Raw genomic sequence first — 18639 nt, forward strand, 5'->3', positions numbered from 1 at the left:
CTTCCACTTTTCTTTTTGCTTATGTGGTGCTGAGGAATTGAACCCAGGGCCTCATGCATGTAAGGCAAGCGCTCTACCACTGAGCCACCTTCCCAGCCCAAAAGAGGAAATTCTATGGAGTTTGAGAAAGTACTGCTCTGAATTTGGCAATCCAGAATTTGGGGAAGAATTTTATCCGTCTGCCATAGGAAAAAGTCTCCCGGCTGGAAGCAGAGTTAGATGAAGAGAAGAACACGGTGGAGCTGCTAACTGACCGGGTGAATCGTAGTCGGGACCAGGTGAGTCTTCTTTACCTTTCATCATATCTGCCCTGTGTAACGTATTGGCCCCCTTGAAGACAATTCTTCCCTCCCATCTGTTGTGATCCGGAGAGTTCTAGATGCAGAATCTGTATATAGCTGAGTCCACTTTAAGGTCTCCTGTACTTCTGGAAGAATTGGAAGGTTTCTTGAGGTGGAAAGAGGCCAAGAATTTAAGTGGAAGAAGGGGTGGCCTGGGTTATTTTGACCTGAGTCAGAGTTGTTTTGGTTCAAGAGGGCTGCTGGTTGCTGGTAGAAGTAAAGAAACAGTTTCAGTCCCATGGCTCCTTCCATTTATAAATAACCATTTCTTAGTTGCCTGGAAAGTTTTAAGATTCAGTGTTCAGAGATCGATTTCCAGGACCCTGTCCTACTTGATTCAGCTGGCTGGTTCACCTCAGACCTCTGCCGGGTCTATCTCCTTCTTATATTTCCACTAGATGGATCAGCTGAGGACAGAGCTCATGCAGGAGAGGTCTACTCGGCAAGACTTGGAATGTGACAAAATCTCCTTGGAGAGACAGGTGAAAGGAAGGGGAATCTTGAAGGTGGACCCCAGATGGTGAGTAGAAGACCTACTGGAATGCTAACCATGGAAGCTTTCTACCTCAGAACAAGGACTTGAAGACCCGGTTGGCCAGCACAGAAGGCCTCCAGAAGCCCAATGCCAATCTCTCCCAGCTTGAATCTCAGAATCAGTTGTTGCAAGAGAAGCTACAAGCTGAAGAGAGGTAATTAGAGCTTCTTCTCTCCTTCCCTTCTTCCCTCTCAGTTTTATTCCTTCTGCCTTATAATCTAGCCAACCTGGCTTCATCTTCAGGGAGTCTTTTTTTCTTCTGATTCAGAGCAGAGAGTTGTAGAAACTCTGAGATGTGAATTCTTTCTCTCTGGTTCTTTAGATTTTCCATGGATGCTTCCTAATATACCGATGGAGTTCATGACTGAGAAAATGCTTAAGAGGCAGTAAGGGACCAAGTAAAGTTTCTTTCTTTTTCACTCTGTTAGGGAGAAGACAGTTCTACAGTCCACCAACCGAAAACTGGAGAGGAGAGTTAAAGAGTTGACAATCCAAATTGATGATGAGCGGCAGCATGTCAATGACCAGAAAGATCAGGTGAGGCCAAGCAATTGCAGCACAGGTATGTATTATGCATTTCCCTGAAGATCATAGAAGACCTGGATCTCTCATAGGTCTTCCAAACTTTGGATTTCCTTATAGAAAGTCAAAGCTTGGATTGAAGGGACTAGAAGAGTCATAGCTTATATATTGGGTACTATTTTCTCTAAGTGTTATATCTGAATTCATTTAATTTCCAAAACAACCTTCCGAGGCAAGGAAATTTGCTCATAGTCACACATTTTTTTCCAGGGGCAATTATCCTTTTTCATCATTGTTACAGATGAGGTAGCTTTTCTAATGGGGGCACTTGGTATCCTTCTTAGTTAAGCCTGAGGGTGAAGGCTTTGAAGCGGCAGGTGGATGAAGCAGAAGAGGAAATTGAGCGACTGGATGGTTTGAGGAAGAAGGCACAGCGTGAGCTGGAGGAGCAGCAGGAGGTCAATGAACAGCTCCATACTCGGATCAAATCCCTGGAAAAGGACGCCTGGTATGGATTGCCCCTCTGTGCTGTGCTCTATGAGATCAATAGAACAGGAAATGAATGGTGCTTCCTGAGCTGGAGAAGGAGGAGATACTCTAAGATGTTATTCTCCTTGGATTCATTGCATGTGCATGTGTGGTCATACCTTCCAGCCTGGTAGCCAGTATGATTATTTCTTAGTATTTCAGCCACCATCCTCTACCTCATCTCTCTAGATCTCTGATTGGTGGGGTAATCTTGTGAATGGCCCTAGGCCCTAGAAGAATTAATTCCTTAGTATGAATCTATTCTCAATCTATTCCCCCTCACTTACCAGTATTTTCTCTGACTCAGGCGCAAAACTTCCCGCTCAGTGGCTGAGTCAGCCCTCAAGCACGAGGGACTGAGCTCTGATGAGGAATTTGACAGCGTCTACGACCCTTCATCCATCGCATCATTGCTTACAGAGAGCAACCTGCAGACCAGCTCCTGTTAGCTTGTAGTCTTCAGAGGTCCAGAATCAGTCTTGAAGCCTATCCAGACAGCCCTACTCTGCCTTACTTTGGTCTGATTGCCATGGATTCCTCTTTCCTGTGGGTGATCCTGTTATTCAGACCTAAAACAGGGAGGGGATCTGGGTGAAGTTGATGGATGGACTTGGCCTTTCCAGTGGAGGAGTAGGTATTTTAGGCCTGCTGAGCTCTTCCTGTTGATGCTGACTCCTTCTTCATCTCCCTTATTGTGGAAGAATGGGCAACAGCAGATTGAGGGGGACTGTGAAGGATAAAAGAAGATGGAAATTGCCATGTATATAAAGCTTTATTTCTTTAGCCCTTAATCCTACAGCTCAGGGAAATACCCAATGCTATTCTGCTCCTTGGATTCCCACAATTTATTTTCCTTCCATTCTGGAGCAAGGTAAAGGGAACGTTATGGGTAATGAACACGCAGGCGTGGTTCTGCCCACTTCTTATATGCTTCTCTTTGCACAGTCATGGGGGCCCATATGGTAGTCCCTACACATCTCCAGTCCCTACATTTTTGTCTTCTCTAAGCCAGTGGGACCAGGGGACCCTGCATCCTGCTTCTTTCCCATCTTGCTTCTTTCCTTTCAGTGCCTTAGCCAGGGTGAGGAGATAAGGATGCTCTTCTTGCCTTTTATACCTACACATTCATACCTCTCCAAAGATCAGCCTTCCCCCAACTGGGGTCCTCAGCCTGCCCTCTTTCCCCAGTGTCTGGTCCAGAGACTATTCTGCCAAGGGGCTCCTGGGAGGGGGACTTTGGTAGAGCCATGGTAAGGTGGTTCTGCTCAGGGTTTCCGTTTTTCCTTTTGTTATTCTGGATGTGGGTTATAAGGAACTGCACCTGGGAACTCTAGCAACTGTCTATACAGGTTTCAAAAGCCAAGGACTCGGTCTTTATAGTCTTCCTTCTGGCTTCTCTGACCAGATGTACCTAGCCTCAGTAGAAAACCAATGGAGCCTCCTTTTCTCAGGAATGGGTCCCAACTCAGGGCTTTGCCTAGAGTTGGAGCTGCCTCTGCAGAAATAGGAAGAGGCAATGGAGAATTTACTTCTTCTTGGATTTTAGGGCAAGTTAGGTCCGGAGGAGGGAGTAAGGGGGGATTATTAACCATGTGTGTCCCAAGAAAGTTCTGTAGGGAACCTGCAGAAGAAGGCTCTTCTCATCAATGATTTGTAATTTCATGATTAAAAAAGAAAACCTATATTTCACAAATCAGGCATTTTCTCCCATCTAATCCAGCCTTGGTTTAAATTAAATATTAAAATTATATACCATATGGAATCTTTGTCATCTTTTTCCTGGCTTATTTGAAGGTGTAAGATTTGGGAAGAAGCTCTTTTAGTTTAACTATACAGCTTTTGGAGGTTTCATTCATTTTTTTAAAGAGGTCCTTTAGAGCAGATCAAAATTGGAAGTGTATATAGCAGCTCCATTTTTCCCTTTTTTCCCCAATTGCATTTGGCATTCTACCACTTGAGCCACACCCCCACTTCTTTTTGCTGGCTTATTGGAGATGAGAATTTCAAGGATTAGTCTACCTGGACTGACTTCAAATCTTGATTCTCAGATCTCAGTCTCCTGAGTGGCTAGGATTTCACAGGCATGCATCACTGTTACTCCATTTTCTCCTAAACTATTTTCTGGGTTTTCTGGGAATATAGCAAGGCCAGAAAAATGCCTCCTTTGAGAGCTAGACGGGAACGGTCCAGAACTGTGTTTTATTTCCTGAGGTCACAAAGATATCCCCAGTATTTACCTCCCAGGCAAAAAAAAAAAAAAAAAATTGCATCACTGCTCCTTGCCTTTGCTGGCTTGAAGAAACAGCTAACTGTTCACCAAACCTACTACACACTCAAGAATGAAGCCAGACTTCTGATATATTCTGCCTTCTGCCCAGGCAGTTCATAGGCCAGTGGAATAGCCACTGGCCAGAACAGCTAAGCTGGGAAGAAACTCCAGGATCCCAGTGAGCAATTCCCTCTCTTCTCTGCACTCAAGATCTCAGCCCTAAGCCTTCGGATCAAAGGCCATTGTCAAAGTTAAGAATCATTCTTGGTCTAGAATACAAATTCCTTATAAGGTGATGTGTCCCGCCTCTCCCCACCAAATAAGGGTAGCTTTGGTATAATAGCTTCTGCAAAACAAGCCCCACCCAGAGCTGGCTTTGCCTTTGGCCTGGGCGCCTTGCCAGGGAAGGGCACCTGTCAGACTGGCTTAGGTTAGTCTGAATGAGCTGGCCCATAGTGCCTGCCTTTTTAAATCATAGAGCAAAGATTTACTCAGCTCTACAAAGCCTACAGGCTGGTTTACCTATAACAGGCAAGTGCCTGAAAGTGTGTGCAGGCCCCAATTCCTCGGCTACAGGAAGAACAAATAGGGCAAATTCCCTCTAACCCACACTGAGAGTTGGAAGGAGGTAAGATTAATAAAGAATGTGGAAGCTAGGCGTCAGTGGCTCAAGGATGTAATTTTAACTATTCAGGAAGCTGAAAATTTGAGGATTGTGGTTTAAGCCAGCCTGGACAGGCAAGTCCATGAGATTCTCATCTCCAATTAACTAAAAAAAAAAAAAAAAAAAAGCTGAAGTGTCATTGTGGCTCAGGCCCTGAGGTGCCTACAAGCTCTGAGTTTAAGCCCCAGGACTAGCACAAAAAAAAAGTATATTAAAGCACCACCAGAAGCCCAGAAAAAACTTCAGTTAAGCAGCCCCAGGTCACTCCTAAGCCCCACCTTTATGTAAATTTCAACCAGCGCAAATGGGGCGTGCCCGGAAGGCTCCTGACACCGCCCACTTTGTCCTTTCCTTCGCCCTCGTAGGCGAACAGCATGTGGTGGGCGTGGCTAACGTTCGCTCACGCCCCCGACGCGCCTATACCTGAGGGAGGTTCCGCGTGCGGCCGCCCAGTAGGAACCGGACAGCAGAGCGGAGGGGTGGCTTGTGCGCTGTGACCCCCGCGGGAAGATGAACGGAACGCGGAACTGGTGTACCCTGGTGGACGTGCACCCCGAAGGCCAGACCGTGGTAAGGAAACGTGCCCACGCCGCCTTTCCCGCGTTTCCGATTCCACCGCTCCGGTTTCCCCGCGCCGAGTTCACTGACATTTACCTGGAGCCTGGCTTCGGGGAGCTCCCGCGGCTCGCTCTTTTCTCTTGTCCTGAGGCGGTTAGTGGAGGCTCGGGGTGGCGCTGGGGGGTTCTTGGGGCTCCAGGGCTGGGGATGTTCCTGCAGCTGCCGCCGGAGCCTCGGCGCGGGCGAGACCAGGGGCTGGGGCCACACGCCTGGGCGCGCCTGACTCAGGCGACCCGTGGGCAGCCAGACTGGGTCGCTGGAGAAGGAGCTCCAGAGACGGGATCCCGGCGCTCTGTTGGACCTCGTGGGGGTGGAATAAGCTCTTCCGTGGGTCTTGGTGACCTCAGAGGCCCCTCGATGAATTTTCTGGTGCTTCAGGTGTTCAGTACCGGGCAAAGGTTGTAAAGGGTGAAATCCTAGTAGCTGGAATCGCAGCTGGGGGCGGTAGGGCTCACATTACTGGGAGGATGGTCAGGGACTCTTAACCTTTAAATGCTAAGAGGGACAGGGCCTTCCACCCGGTGGTCGCCTCTTGGATTTCTCCATACCCCTTGCTGTTCTGCTCCTCTCGCTCTGCTGGCCCACCGATCGCTTCCCGGGACAGTTTTCTTGGTGTTGATTCCATCCAGCGCAAATGGATGTAGGGAATCTCTCAGAACCCTGGCTGAGAGAAGGGAAGGGACCTGGACCTCAGGAGGGAAATTTCTGATTAAGGGAAGATTGAAGAGAGAGGGAGTGTTCTTTTTTCACTGCAAGCAAGTCTGCCTTGTTTCCCTCAGTCTCTGACTTCCTGCCCCAAAGTTGACCATATGCTCTCCAGTGGCAAAGGTACTTTATGGCTGGGTGTTCTCTAGGCCTGGAATCCAACCCAGCACAGGTGTGTAGTGTGTCATCAATAGGCAAGCGTGAAATGGGAGCCAAAGTGATGGGGAGTTTGTATGCTCCCCTCATTTGATTCTCTTCTGCCTGTCTCAGCATGCCACTTGAGGTAGAACTTAATCCAGCTTTCTTCAAAGAGTTTTTGTAGAATAGGTGCTTATTTGAAGTTTAGAGTACAGAAGATCATTTAATTTTGTTAACAGTTTCCTCACCATTTCTGCCACATGGCAAGTCTTGCTACTGTCCAACCCTAGTAGAGCAACAACACTCTCTTTTCTTTCCCAGCTATGGGATGCTGAAGAAATAGGGAGAGAAAAAAAATTCCACCTCTCATGTCAGCCCCAAGTCCTAGGCCATACTCTTGCTGTTTTAAAATGGTTTGAGGAAGAGCAAGGAGTGTGAAATAAATGGAGAGGGTTGTTTGGGCTTCATTTTACTTGTAGAAAAGGGATCCAGAAAGAAGTCTACTACCATGACATTGAAAACATTGAGAATGAATCTTGCTCCTTAATGTTTGCTAGGCATAAAGAATAGGTGGGAAAACAGTAAACAAGGAATTCCGAATAACCATAGATAAATTGGAAGCTAACCAGAAGCCTCTGTAGCAAATGGGGCAGCCCTAAATTCCCTTTATTCCCTTTTGTTCCTTTTGTCTAGGCTGAACTTGTGCTGGGAATGAAGTAGTCATTGCCCAGGTCTAGATCCTGGAGACATTTCTGGGCTCTTAAAGAAGGGGAGGAGGAGATGATAAACAATCTATCAGTCAGGAGACAAGCTTTGTCCTGGATTCCTCTCCTCTGAGCCAGCATGCATATAGAATTTATGGCTCTGGACAGTCCCCAGGAACCTGCCATATATTCATACCATCAAAAAGTGTTCAGCACATGTGCAAAGTGAATGAATAAATGAACAGACATTTTTTTTCTCTCTCCTGGAATTGGCAGTGTAGACAGTTGGTATCCCAGTCTACTGGGATTCAGGACCCTGGGACCCTGTTAATGTTTGTCCATGAGTGGGCTGTGTGCCTTAGTCACACATTGATATGGAAATATGGCTAGTACACACCTCGGGTTGTTTTTAGTGTTGGAAGTAGATGTAACTGCTACAAGAAGTCAGTGTTTTTGAAAACTGCACACCATAACCACTAGTGGGTCTGAAATCAATGTAGTGGGAGTAAGAACAGTATTTAAAAAAAAATAGAAGCTGGGCGCCAGTGGCTCACGCCTGAGTAGCCTCTAGCCATTCAGGAGGCTGAGATCTGAGGATCGCGGTTCAAAGCCAGCCTGGGCAGCAAATTTTGTGAGACTCTTATCTCCAATAAACCACTAGAAAACTGGAAATGGCGCTGTGGCTCCAGTGATAGAGTGCTCGCCTTGAGCTGAAGAGCACAGGAACAGCACCTAAGCCCAGAGCTCAAGCCCACAACCCATCAAAAATAAATAAATAAATAAATAAAAATAAATAGAATTCACATTCTCAAAGTGTTAGGTGAGGGGAGACTTTTTTAGCAGGACTTTTCTTTCAAATCTATATGTTTACATATGTATATGTATATATGTGATATATATGATGGGAAAAATGTATTTTTTTGCAAGTCCCTTTGGTTACATTGCACATAAAATACAAATAAACCTCAAACCCATTTTTATTAGACATCTTCATGAATTTCCTTTGGTTATAATAGCAGCTAACAAATTCCTACTGTGAGACATAATTTCTTACAAGGAAATGGGGCAGTGTACAAACTTTAAGGGAAAACTTTAAAAGTCTAAACCGAGGAAATCCAGAGTCCTGAGACTTTAAGTAAGTAAGTACAAAGAACTAAAGGGAACTTTTTATTTCTGGGTGAATTGGATCTATGTATTTAGATCTTTTGCCACCAAGATTCCAGGAAGAGGATACCACTGTTCCCTGACATCCCTACCGCCCTGACTGGGGATAGACCTACAAGATTAAATTAACCAACCACTTGAGGGATACTCTCCAGAACAAAAACAATTATTCTTACTAGCGGAGGAGAGTAGAAGCTATGTGGTTAAAGAACAAATGTCCATGGCATTAGACTTTGGCATGGTGGATCTCCCTCCCTTCCTCCCTCCTTCCTCCTCCTCTTCTCTCCTCTTCTTCTTTTCAAAATATTTTTAATATATATTTTATATATAGGTGGGTGTTGGTGGCTCATGCTTGTAATCCTGGCGGCTGAGGAGGCTGAGATTTGAGGATTGTGGTCCAAAGCCAATCTGGGCACAAAAGTCTGTGGACTCTTATCTCCAATTAACCGCCAGAAAACTGAAAGTGGCATTGTGGTTCAAAATGGTAGAGTGCTAGCCTGAGCAAAAGAGCTCAGGGACAGTGCGCAGGTCCTGAGTTCAAGCCTCATGACTGACCAAAAAACCCAACACACACACACACACACATACACACACATATTTTATTTAAATAGCTTTTAAAAGAATATAACAATCCTCTGCTTACAAGTCTGCTCCATATAAGTTACCAACTTTAGCTGTTTTGTCTGGTGTAAACCTCCATGTTTTCTAAATAAAATGTTTATCGTGATATTGCTTGATGTATCAGTTTTCAACACTTATTGATTTCCTGTTAAATGAGCTATAGGCAGATTTATACTCCTTGTCTCTTACATGCTGCTTTACCATAATCCCAGTGTGATTATATTACAATTTTAAGCTTTCTATTAGTAACATCGTTTACTTAAAAACCTGGTTCTGGGAATCTAAGATGGGCTGTAGTTAGGGCTCTGATGTTTCCTTTGCCAAAGATTACATTGGTAATTTCATTTCTTTATTCTCAGTTTCTTAATCTGTAAAATAGGGATAATAATTACACCCTTCTCATCATACTATGAGGATTAAGTAAGATAATACATATGAAACATTAAGTATGGTTCTTGGCACATGGTAAATGCTCAGATATTAACTACTATTTCCTGTTTGCTACTGACTTGAACTAGACTAATTTAACCTTTTGTGGGCACCCAAGCCCGAGAGTCTGTGAATTCTCTGGCTTGGTCAAAGTTTGCTTTTTTTTTTTTTTTTCCCATTTCCCAGAGTTCATTCCAATAAATATTATTTTGTATAACCAGAGGCACATAGGTATTGTGGGTTTGCTCCTTCCTATTGTGTTGACATTTGTTTGTTCTTATCTACTCTTTTCTTTCATTATTAGTCTAGGTCCTTCTGCAATAAGGGTCTCAAGGGTAAGAGAGGCCTATGTGGATAGACCCACGACAAAGAGCTGAGGGCCTTTACTAGTTCTAACTCAGCCAGGATTGCTTCTATACAGAGTTATGTTCAGGGCTTATATTTTGACATCCTTCTCAGTGCCCTTTCCTCTTTTTCTGATCTTCTGACCAGTGCAACTAGTGTACACTGTTTCTCTGGGCTCTCTGATAAGGTGATACTCTCTAATTTACCAGGATTACCCTTCTTTTGTTTTGGATTTGCTTTAGTCAGAGGGTTTCTAACAGCTGGGTAGATTTAGAATTTGTAGTTAGGACCATGGAACAGGTGACATTTTCTTGAGACCTCAGAAGCTGAAATAGTTTAATGTCAAGCCTCTCCTGAGCCCCACTTGTGTGTGTATGTTTGTGTGTGTATGTTTGTGTGTGTGTGTGTATGCATGCACGTGTGCTTGTGCTTGTGTGCACGTGCTGCTATTCGGACTTGAATTAAGGGCTTTGTGCTCTCTCTTAGCTTTTTCTTCTCAAAGCTGGTGCTTTATCGCTTGAGCTACACCTCCACTTACGGCTTTTTGCTAGTTAATTGGAGTTAAGAGTCTTGGATTTGTCTGCCTGGGCTGGCTTTGAACTTACAACCCTCATATGTGAGCCTCTTGAATATCTAGGATTACATGCATGAGTCACCAGTGCTTGCCTAAGCCCCATTTTATTGGAAAGCTTACCATGAACTTAATCTGTTTTATAATAGCTTTATTGAAATTCTTTTTTTTTTTTTTGGTCGGTCTTAAGGCTTGAACTCAGGGCCTGGGTGCTGTCCCTGAGCTTTCCTGGTCAAGGCTAGTGCTCTATCACTTTGAATCACAGCTTTCTTCTGATTTTCTGGTGGTTAATTGTACATAAGAGTCTAATAGACTTTACTGCTTGGGCAGGCTTTGAACCACAATCCTCAGATCTCAGTCTCCTGAGTAGCTAGGAGACACCAGTGCCCAGCTGAAATTAATTCTTATATGATTCGCCCGTTTAAGGTATACAATTCAGTGGATTTAAGTATATTCTAAAGAGTTGGGCAGTCATCAAGAATTCAACTTTAGAACATTTTCTTCACTTTATAGAAATCCTGACCCACAAGAAGTCACTTCCCAGTTCCTTCCAGTCTCTCTAGATTTAGGTAACTCCCAGCCTACTTTCCTTCTCTATGAATTTACTCTGTGTGTTTGTGTGTGCGTGTGCACTTGTGCCAGTCCTGGACTTTAACTCAGGGCCTGGGAACTGTCCCTGAGGTGTTTGTTTTTTCTCAAGGCAAGTGCTTTACCACTTGAGCCATAGCTTCACTTCTGGATTTTTTGATGGTTAATTGGAGATGAGAGATTCACGGACTTTCCTGCCCGGGCTAGCTTTGAACTGCAGTCCTTAAATCTCAGCCTCCTAAGTAGCTAGAATTACAGGTGTGAGCCACCAGGCCTGGCTAATTTACTTTTTGACATTTTAAATAAATGTAATCAGTGTGTGACAGGCTTCTTTCAATTTGTATGCTGTTTGAAAGGTTTACCTGCATTATAACGTTCTTACTCATTTTTCAAACTGAAAATCACAGTGTTTTTATTTATTTATTGTTTTTACTCTGGTGCTGGGGATTAAATTTAGGATTTATAGCATGCTAAATAAGTGCTATAATCACTGAGAAACTTCTGAGACTTCTGTTGACTGTATTATAGATTTGTTCATCATGGCCAAATGATGATCAGCATTTGTGTTGTTTTTATATTTTGGCTACTGTGAATAATACTGCTGTGAAATTTTGTGTGCAGGGTTTTTTTTGTTTGTTTGTTTGTTTTTGTCTGTTGTGGGGCCTGAACTCTGGGCCTGGGCGCTGTCCCTCAGCTCTTCAGCTCAAGGCTAGTGCTCTACCATTTGAGCCACAGAGCCACTTCCAGCTTTTTCTGCTTATGTGGTGCTGAGGAATCGAACCCAGGGCCTCATGCATGCAAGGCAAGTGCTCTACCACTGAGCCACCTTCCCAGCCCCTGTGTGCAGGTTTTTATGTGGACATATATGTTTTCATTTCTCTTGGAGAGAGATACCTGAGAGTAGACTTGCTGGGTCAGAACATTTGCTTTTTTCATTTTTTCTCTAGCATGGGGCCTTGAATTTAGGCCCTCAAGCTCTCACTTAGCTCTCTTGCTTACCTGGTGCTTTACTACTTGAGCCATACCTCCAGTTCCAGAACATTTGCATTTTGAGAGGCTTGATCTGGAAACATTGGTGCTTACTCCAATGGAATGATTCAGTTCTAAAATGATAGAGGGCCTGGCTCTGTGACACCTGGGTAGGGAAGAAACACCTGGGTGGAGAGAGGAACATTTCAAGTTTGGTGACTGTTTCTTGCAGTCATGAGACTTGACCAACACTCATAAATTTCTCCTCACATCTTCTCATTTTTCCCATTTGTTGCCAGGCACTTTCAGGAACACTGCAGCCGACATCTCCTAGACTGCCAGGAATTTGGGGAATGCTGGGTTTTGCGGGAGGATTGAAGGGAGGATCTGAGAAAGGAGGGTTACTCAATCACCAGGCATTTAGTGCCAACATTGTCCATATTTCACCAGGGTGGAGGGAGGTGTGCGTTGAGATGGTTTCAGTTGCAGACGTGTGTGCTCAGATCAGGTGGGACAAGCTTCCTCACCTGCTGGTAATTATGATCTGTGCCGCTTTGGGTCACAGTGCTGTCTTGTGCAACGTGTTTGTTTCCTATGGGTGGACAGGTTTAATTGGGAAAAGGTATGTGCCAAGAAGGCTAGTGGTCCAGATTTAAGCCTGGCTAGCAGAAATGGGAAGCAAAGAGATTGTGGATGGTTTTGAATAGATGAAGAAAAGGGAAATAAAGCAAATCACAAGGCAAGGGCTAGGGATGTGGCTTAGTGTGTAGAGTGCCTGCCTAATTTGCATGAAGCCTTGTATTGGATTCCTCAGTACCATGTAAACAGAAAAGGCTGGACATAGCGCTGTGGCTCAAGTGGTAGAGTGCTAGCCTAGAGCAAAAGAAGCTCAGGGACAGTGCCCAGGCCCTGAGTTCAAGCCATAGGACTGGCCAGCAAAAACACAAGGCATGCTGGTCAGAATATAGAGAGGAGAGTCATATTTGGCAGTCCTTTGGAGAAGTTCTCTGAGGAACCTTCCTATACCATTCATTCATTGCAGGCTACCTGGACTCTAATAGGTGTCCTGGAGAAAGATTAGATCAGCAGTGGGTGTCCCCTTTAGCATGAGGTTCAGGAGCCTACCTTACCCCGTACCACTCTCCCTGCCAGGCCTCCATGTAGGGCTTCAGGTTAATGAGAAAGGCTGACTATTTAGAATACCACCCATTTCTCTTTTACTTCTTCATTTTATTTATTTGTTTTTGCTGGTCCTGGAGTTTGAACTCAGGGCCTGGGCACTGTCCCTGAGCCTCTTTGTGTTCAAGACTAGTGCTCTACCGCTTTTAAGCCACAACTCTACTTCTGGCTTTTTCTGAGTAGTTTATTGGAGGTAAGAGTCTCGCAGATTTTCCTTCCCCAGGCTGGCTTGAGAGATCCTCAGATCTCAGCCTCCTCAATAGTTAGGATTACAGGTCTGAGCCACCAGCACCCAGATTGCTTTCCTTTCCCTCCCTCTCTCTCCATTTAACAGCAATTTTGGGGCCACAAACTCTCTCTTTCTTTCATTGGTTGTGGGGCTTGAACTTAGGGCCTGAGCACTGTCCCTGAGCTCTTTTGCTCAATGCTAGCACTCTACTACTTTAAGTCACAGCATCACTTCAAGATTTCTGGTAGTTAATTGGAGATAAGAGTCTCAGACTTTTCTGCCCTGGCTGGCTTTGAACTGTGATCCTCAGATCTCAGCCTCCTGAGTAGCTAAGATTACTGGTGTGAGCCCTGGGTACCCAGCTTTTAATCCCTTTTTCTAATGTCATCTAGTCACTCAGCTCAGCCTTCTGCATAGAGTGTCCAGCCCATGCCTCTGGGTAGGCAGTCAGATAAAAAGCAAATACCTATTTTGTTGGCTGGAAGGTGGAGTGATTGTCTTCTACTTAATGAAGGGTCCTTCTGTAGAAGGCAATTTCAGGTACCCCAAACCTACACATCAGGTGGGTTGGGTGTTTCCCCTGGGAGAGGACCATTACCCAGCCATCCATCTGGTCCTCTTCTTTGACCTTATTGGGTTTCCCCTTCCTGGCCTCCTCAGAGCCTGTTATTACAAGGTGATGGCAATTTCCATTTTCCAGAGTGGGCAAATTGAGGTGGCTGCTACTCTAGCTTGAGAGATCTTGTACACTTGGGGTGAGAAAGGAGACAGGATTGGAGAACAGGGGGATACAAGGTGCTGGGTCTCCAGCTCGGGGCCTCTCCTGTACTTGCCTTCCCTTTACCAAGAGTCTTACTTTTTTTTTTGCCAGTCCTGAGGCTTGAACTCTGGGCCTGGACACTGTCCCTGATCTTCTTTTTGCTCAAGGCTAGTACTCTACCACTTGAGCCACAGTGCCACTTCAGGCTTTTTCTGTTCATGTGGTACTGAGGAATCAAACCCAAGGCTTCATGCATTCTAGGCAACCAGAGTCTTAGTTTTAACACCCACTCATTATACTCCTTCCCCTCACCCTCAACTCCATAGATTCCCCCCCCCCCATGAGTCTATTCTTTCACATATAAACCTGTGGTGTGAGAACCCCTGCAGCCTGGCAGGCTTATCTCCCAGGAGCCTCCTTGTTTATCTCCTAATGCTTCTCCTTGAGGTCTTGATCGCCAAGCCCTTTGCTATGTGTTTACCCCCTGTTGGCTTTGAGGAATGAGTCACCACTGGAGAGTTGTTTGAACAGAGTAGAGAGGCTGCCTGTAATTTAGAGGTAGCTGGCTTCTCCTTGAAAGTGTTTATGAGGTTAGAGGTGGCTTACCTTGTGATTAGTGCTACTCCTTTTTCCCTAGAGAAGAAGAATCCACTTCACTTCTTGCTCTACGCAGAGTGCCTGGTGGGGACCACCCTGCCAGACATTTTTGAGGTATCTCTAAGGCTTTCTGGAGTCTGCTTATAGTCATGAGCTTCAGAGAACAACTAATCGCACCAATCAGACAGAAATCCTAGGTTTTCCATCCTTGATTCTGAGTTGGGGTTGAGGGGTGAGGTTGGTGCCCTTGTAGATTAGACAGGATTTTCTGCTTCTAGAGGATGATGAGAGCCTTAAATTCTTCTTCAATTCCATTTAAATAATGTGCTTTTCCCACCCTTTGCCTGCACAGCTGCTTGGGAAAAGTAATGGTGCCTCATCTTTGAGAAGTGATTTATGGTTTGCAAAGCATTTTCACATTGCTCGTTTGCATCTGCCGGCCCTGCCTAAAATGTGGGCAGTGTGGTTCAGATCACTACTACTTTACAGAGAGAAAACTGAGGCCCAGAGATGAAATGGTTGGCTCAAGGATTAAGAGACATCAATTAGAGTTCACACTCCACCTCTGACTCCAAGCTTAGTACCTTTTTTTCCTTCTCTTTGTATGTTTTATTATAGGAGTATTATGGAGACACATTTTTGTTGCCAAAATCTTAAATACCATGGAAGTATATAGAAAGAAAAGCCTTATTCCTACTCTTCTTTGATGTGTATGAATCCATGCTTTCCTATGTAATTACTTTGTGTGTGTGTGTACATGTGTGTGCGCACGTGCTAGCATGCATACTCACGCACACACATGCGCTAGTGCTGGGGCTTAAATTCTGCCCACTCATGGCTAGTGCTTTACCACTTAAGCAGAATCTCCAGTCTAGTATTTTGCTGATTAATTGGAGGTGAAATCTCAGATTTGTCTACCTGGACTAACTCTGAACCTTGTTCCTCAGATCTTAGCCTCCTAAGTAGCTAGGATTACAGGTGTGAGCTATTGACACCTATGTTTTTACTTTCAACAAATGTCACGTAGCATGGTGGTTTAGAGCCCAAATGAGTCACAGGACTTAGGTTTAATCCTGGCTGCCACTGAATACTTGTATGACCTTGAACAAGATACTTCTGTGTTTCAGTTTTTAAATCTATAAAATGAGGATGTTGATAATAATTAATACTATTGCCAGGTTTAAATGAGTTAATTCATGTAAAGCCCTTTGAGAGGGCCCAACAAGATCCCACATACAGTAATTTCTATTATAGGAGTTGGCAATTATCAAAACTTTGAGTATGTATATATATGTGCTTATAAACTAGAAATCATAGTTTGTGAATTGATGTCTGATTCCCTCCCTCCCTTCTTCCTTCCCTCCCTCTCTTCCTTCCTTCCTTCCTTCATTACTGGAGACTGAACCCACAGACTTGAATATACTAGTTAAACACTACCACTGAACTTTGTCTCCAGCCCTTTTCTTTAATTTTTTTTGGGGGGGGTCTGGTTGTGGGGCCTGAACTCTGGGCCTGGGCGCTGTCCCTCAGCTCTTCAGCTCAAGGCTAGTGCTCTACCACTTGAGCCACAGTGCCACTTCCAGCTTTTTTCTTTTTGCTTATGTGGTGCTGAGGAATCGAACCCAGGGCCTCAGGCATGCAAGGCAAGCACTCTACCACTGAGCCACCTTCCCAGCCCTCCAGCCCTTTTTTATCTTGAGATAGTCTTTTAAGTTGCCCAAGGCAGCCCTGAACTCACTATGTAGCTTGGGCTGGCCTTGAACTCAAGATTATCTTGCCTTAGTCTCTTAAATACCTGGGTTTATAGGTATGTATCACCATTCCCAGCTTTTTTGGGGGGGGAGGGGCTTAATATCTCTTGGTGATATTTTCTTATCTGTTCTTAGATGTTTATCAACAGTATGATACTTAATATTTTGATGTTATCTTGAGTGTGTTTGTTACTTTATCTATTAATTCACCTATTAGGAAATATTGCTGTTACTTACAGTTTTTGTTGATTTTTTTTTTTTTTTGCCAGTCCTGGGGCTTGAACTCAGGACCTGGGCACTGTCTCTGAACATCTTTGGCTCAAGGCTAGCACTCTATCACTTGAGCCACAGTGCCACTTCTGGCTTTTTCTGTTTACATGGTACTGAGGAATCGAACCTAGGGCTTCATGAATGCTAGACAAGCACTCTACCACTAAGCCCCAGTTTTTTTTGTAGTCAGCTGGTTTTCACAGTATCTTTGAATATATTCCTAAATTGGGTCAAAGGATTTGCAATGCAGTGAGACTAGTCTTTTCCCCTGCATTCTCAGTAATTCTGGTATTACTAGTATCTTTAATTCTTGCCATTCAGTTGGTCTAAGAACAATATTTGCAGGCTTGTGTGTGTGTGCATATGTGTGTATGTGTGCGTACATGCACGTGCATACACGTGTATGTTTGCTGGTGCTGCAGTTTAAACCCAAGGCCTCATGCTTTACTTAGTTTTCTATTCAGCTTGGTGCTTTACCAGTTTGCCTTCACTTTATGGCTTTTTGCTGGAGATAAGAGTCTGAGGGATTTTTCTTCTTGAGCTGGCTTTGAACCACAATTCTCAGGTTTCTACCTTCCAAGTAGCTAGGATAACCTGTGTGAGCCACTAGTGCCCAAGTATCTGCAGAATTTATGTGAAGAAAAAAAAATTGCTTTCCTGAAAAGCAAGAACAATGACTTGGACATATGGAAGGTTTCAAAACATAACAATAAAATGGACAACTGTATACTGACAACCAACTTAATAAACAGCTGAATACTATACTCTTTTTTTTTTTTGGTCAGTCATGGGCCTTGAACTCAGGGCCTGGGCACTGTCCCTGAGCTCTTCAGCTCAAGGCTAGCGCTTTACCACTTGAGCCACAGAACCACTTCCAGTTTTCTGGTGGTTAATTGGAAATAAGAGTTTCATGGAGTTGCTCGGTCTGGCTTTGAACTACAATCCTTAGATCTCAGCCTCCTGAGTAGCTAGGAGCTACTAGGCACTGGACCTGGTTACCATTCTTTTGAAGCAACCAAGGGCCCTTCTAGATCATTATCTTCTGCTTCCTCCACAGAACTTATCACTGTCTAGAATTTTGTGTTTACTTTTTTGCTGCTTCAGTTAATACTTTACACACACACACACACACACACACAATGCTATATTGCCTAGTTTGGCATGTTTTGAATTCTGTGTAGTTATCATATTATGTAGGTTTTTTATTTTGCTTAACATAGACTTTGAGATTTATTAATGTCAATGCATGTTGTTGTAGCTGATTTATTTTCATGGTAGAACAGTAGGTCATTGTGCTATAATATACCAAAGCTAATGAATTCATCTGCTTGTCAGTGAGCCATTAGGGTTGTTTCTACTGTTTTTCCATTACAAAAAATTTTGCTGTGTCTATACTTGTACATGCCTTCTCTTTATACTTATATACATCTATACTTCTCCCTTTGTTATCTTTCTTTTGTTATTGATGATGGTGATAGAGAATGAATCCAGGGCCTTGAGTGTGTTCTGTGCGTGCGTGCGTGCATGCGTGCGTGTGTGTGTGTGTGTGTGTGTGTACCATTATTGGAGCATGAACTCTCAGGACCTTGTGCTCTTGCTTGGCTTTTTCACTTATAGCTGGCACTCTACCACTTGAGCCACACCTCCAGTTCAGCATTTTGCTCATTAATTAGAGATAGAGCCTCTTAGTCCTTTCTGCCCTGGCTAACTCCAAACCTCAATTTTCTAAGTCTTATCTGATTAGTTAGGATTACAGGTATGAGCTACCCTGGATCTTAAAAAATATGTTTTAGTACTAACAATTGAACCCAGAGCCTCAAGTATGCTAGGCAACTGTTAACATAATGGGCTCTTTCTCTAAATTATTGAAGAAGAAGCTTAAATGAATAATTTAGGACATTTTTTTCTTGGTACTGGGGCTGGAACTTGGGGCTTACTAGGCAGGTACTCTATCTTCCAGCCCCCTCTCTTTTCTTCTCCTTCCTTCCTTCTTTCCTTCCTTCCTTCCTCTCTCTCTCTCTCTTTCTTCTTTTTTTGTTGGTATCTTCCAGGTCCCTCTCTTTTCTCCTTCTTTCCTTCCTTCCTTCCTTCCTTCCTTCCTTCCTTCCTTCCTTCCTTCCTTCCTTCCTTCCTTCCTTCCTT

General features: G+C 44.1%; 2 protein-coding genes across 3 annotated transcripts in view; both read left to right on the plus strand.

Annotated features, from left to right (window-relative positions):
- Cgn (cingulin) overlaps positions 1-3681 on the plus strand; it is a 30044-nt gene extending 26363 nt beyond the window's left edge. The window contains exons 14-19 of the mRNA XM_013015010.1: positions 189-278; positions 740-823; positions 912-1030; positions 1305-1413; positions 1743-1906; positions 2234-3681. Coding sequence (XP_012870464.1) covers positions 189-278; positions 740-823; positions 912-1030; positions 1305-1413; positions 1743-1906; positions 2234-2375 — 708 coding nt within the window. The 3' untranslated portion in view covers positions 2376-3681. The remainder of the gene's footprint in view (positions 1-188; positions 279-739; positions 824-911; positions 1031-1304; positions 1414-1742; positions 1907-2233) is intronic.
- A 1625-nt stretch (positions 3682-5306) lies between these two features.
- Positions 5307-18639, plus strand: part of Tuft1 (tuftelin 1) — a 49235-nt gene continuing 35902 nt past the window's right edge. For both annotated transcript variants that reach the window (XM_013015399.1, XM_013015400.1), the window contains exon 1: positions 5307-5429. In XM_013015399.1, the coding sequence (XP_012870853.1) occupies positions 5370-5429 (60 nt within the window). In that variant the 5' untranslated portion in view covers positions 5307-5369. The remainder of the gene's footprint in view (positions 5430-18639) is intronic.

Source organism: Dipodomys ordii, unplaced genomic scaffold (assembly GCF_000151885.1).
Source record: "Dipodomys ordii isolate 6190 unplaced genomic scaffold, Dord_2.0 Scaffold26, whole genome shotgun sequence".
Classification (NCBI taxonomy): Eukaryota; Metazoa; Chordata; class Mammalia; order Rodentia; family Heteromyidae; genus Dipodomys; species Dipodomys ordii.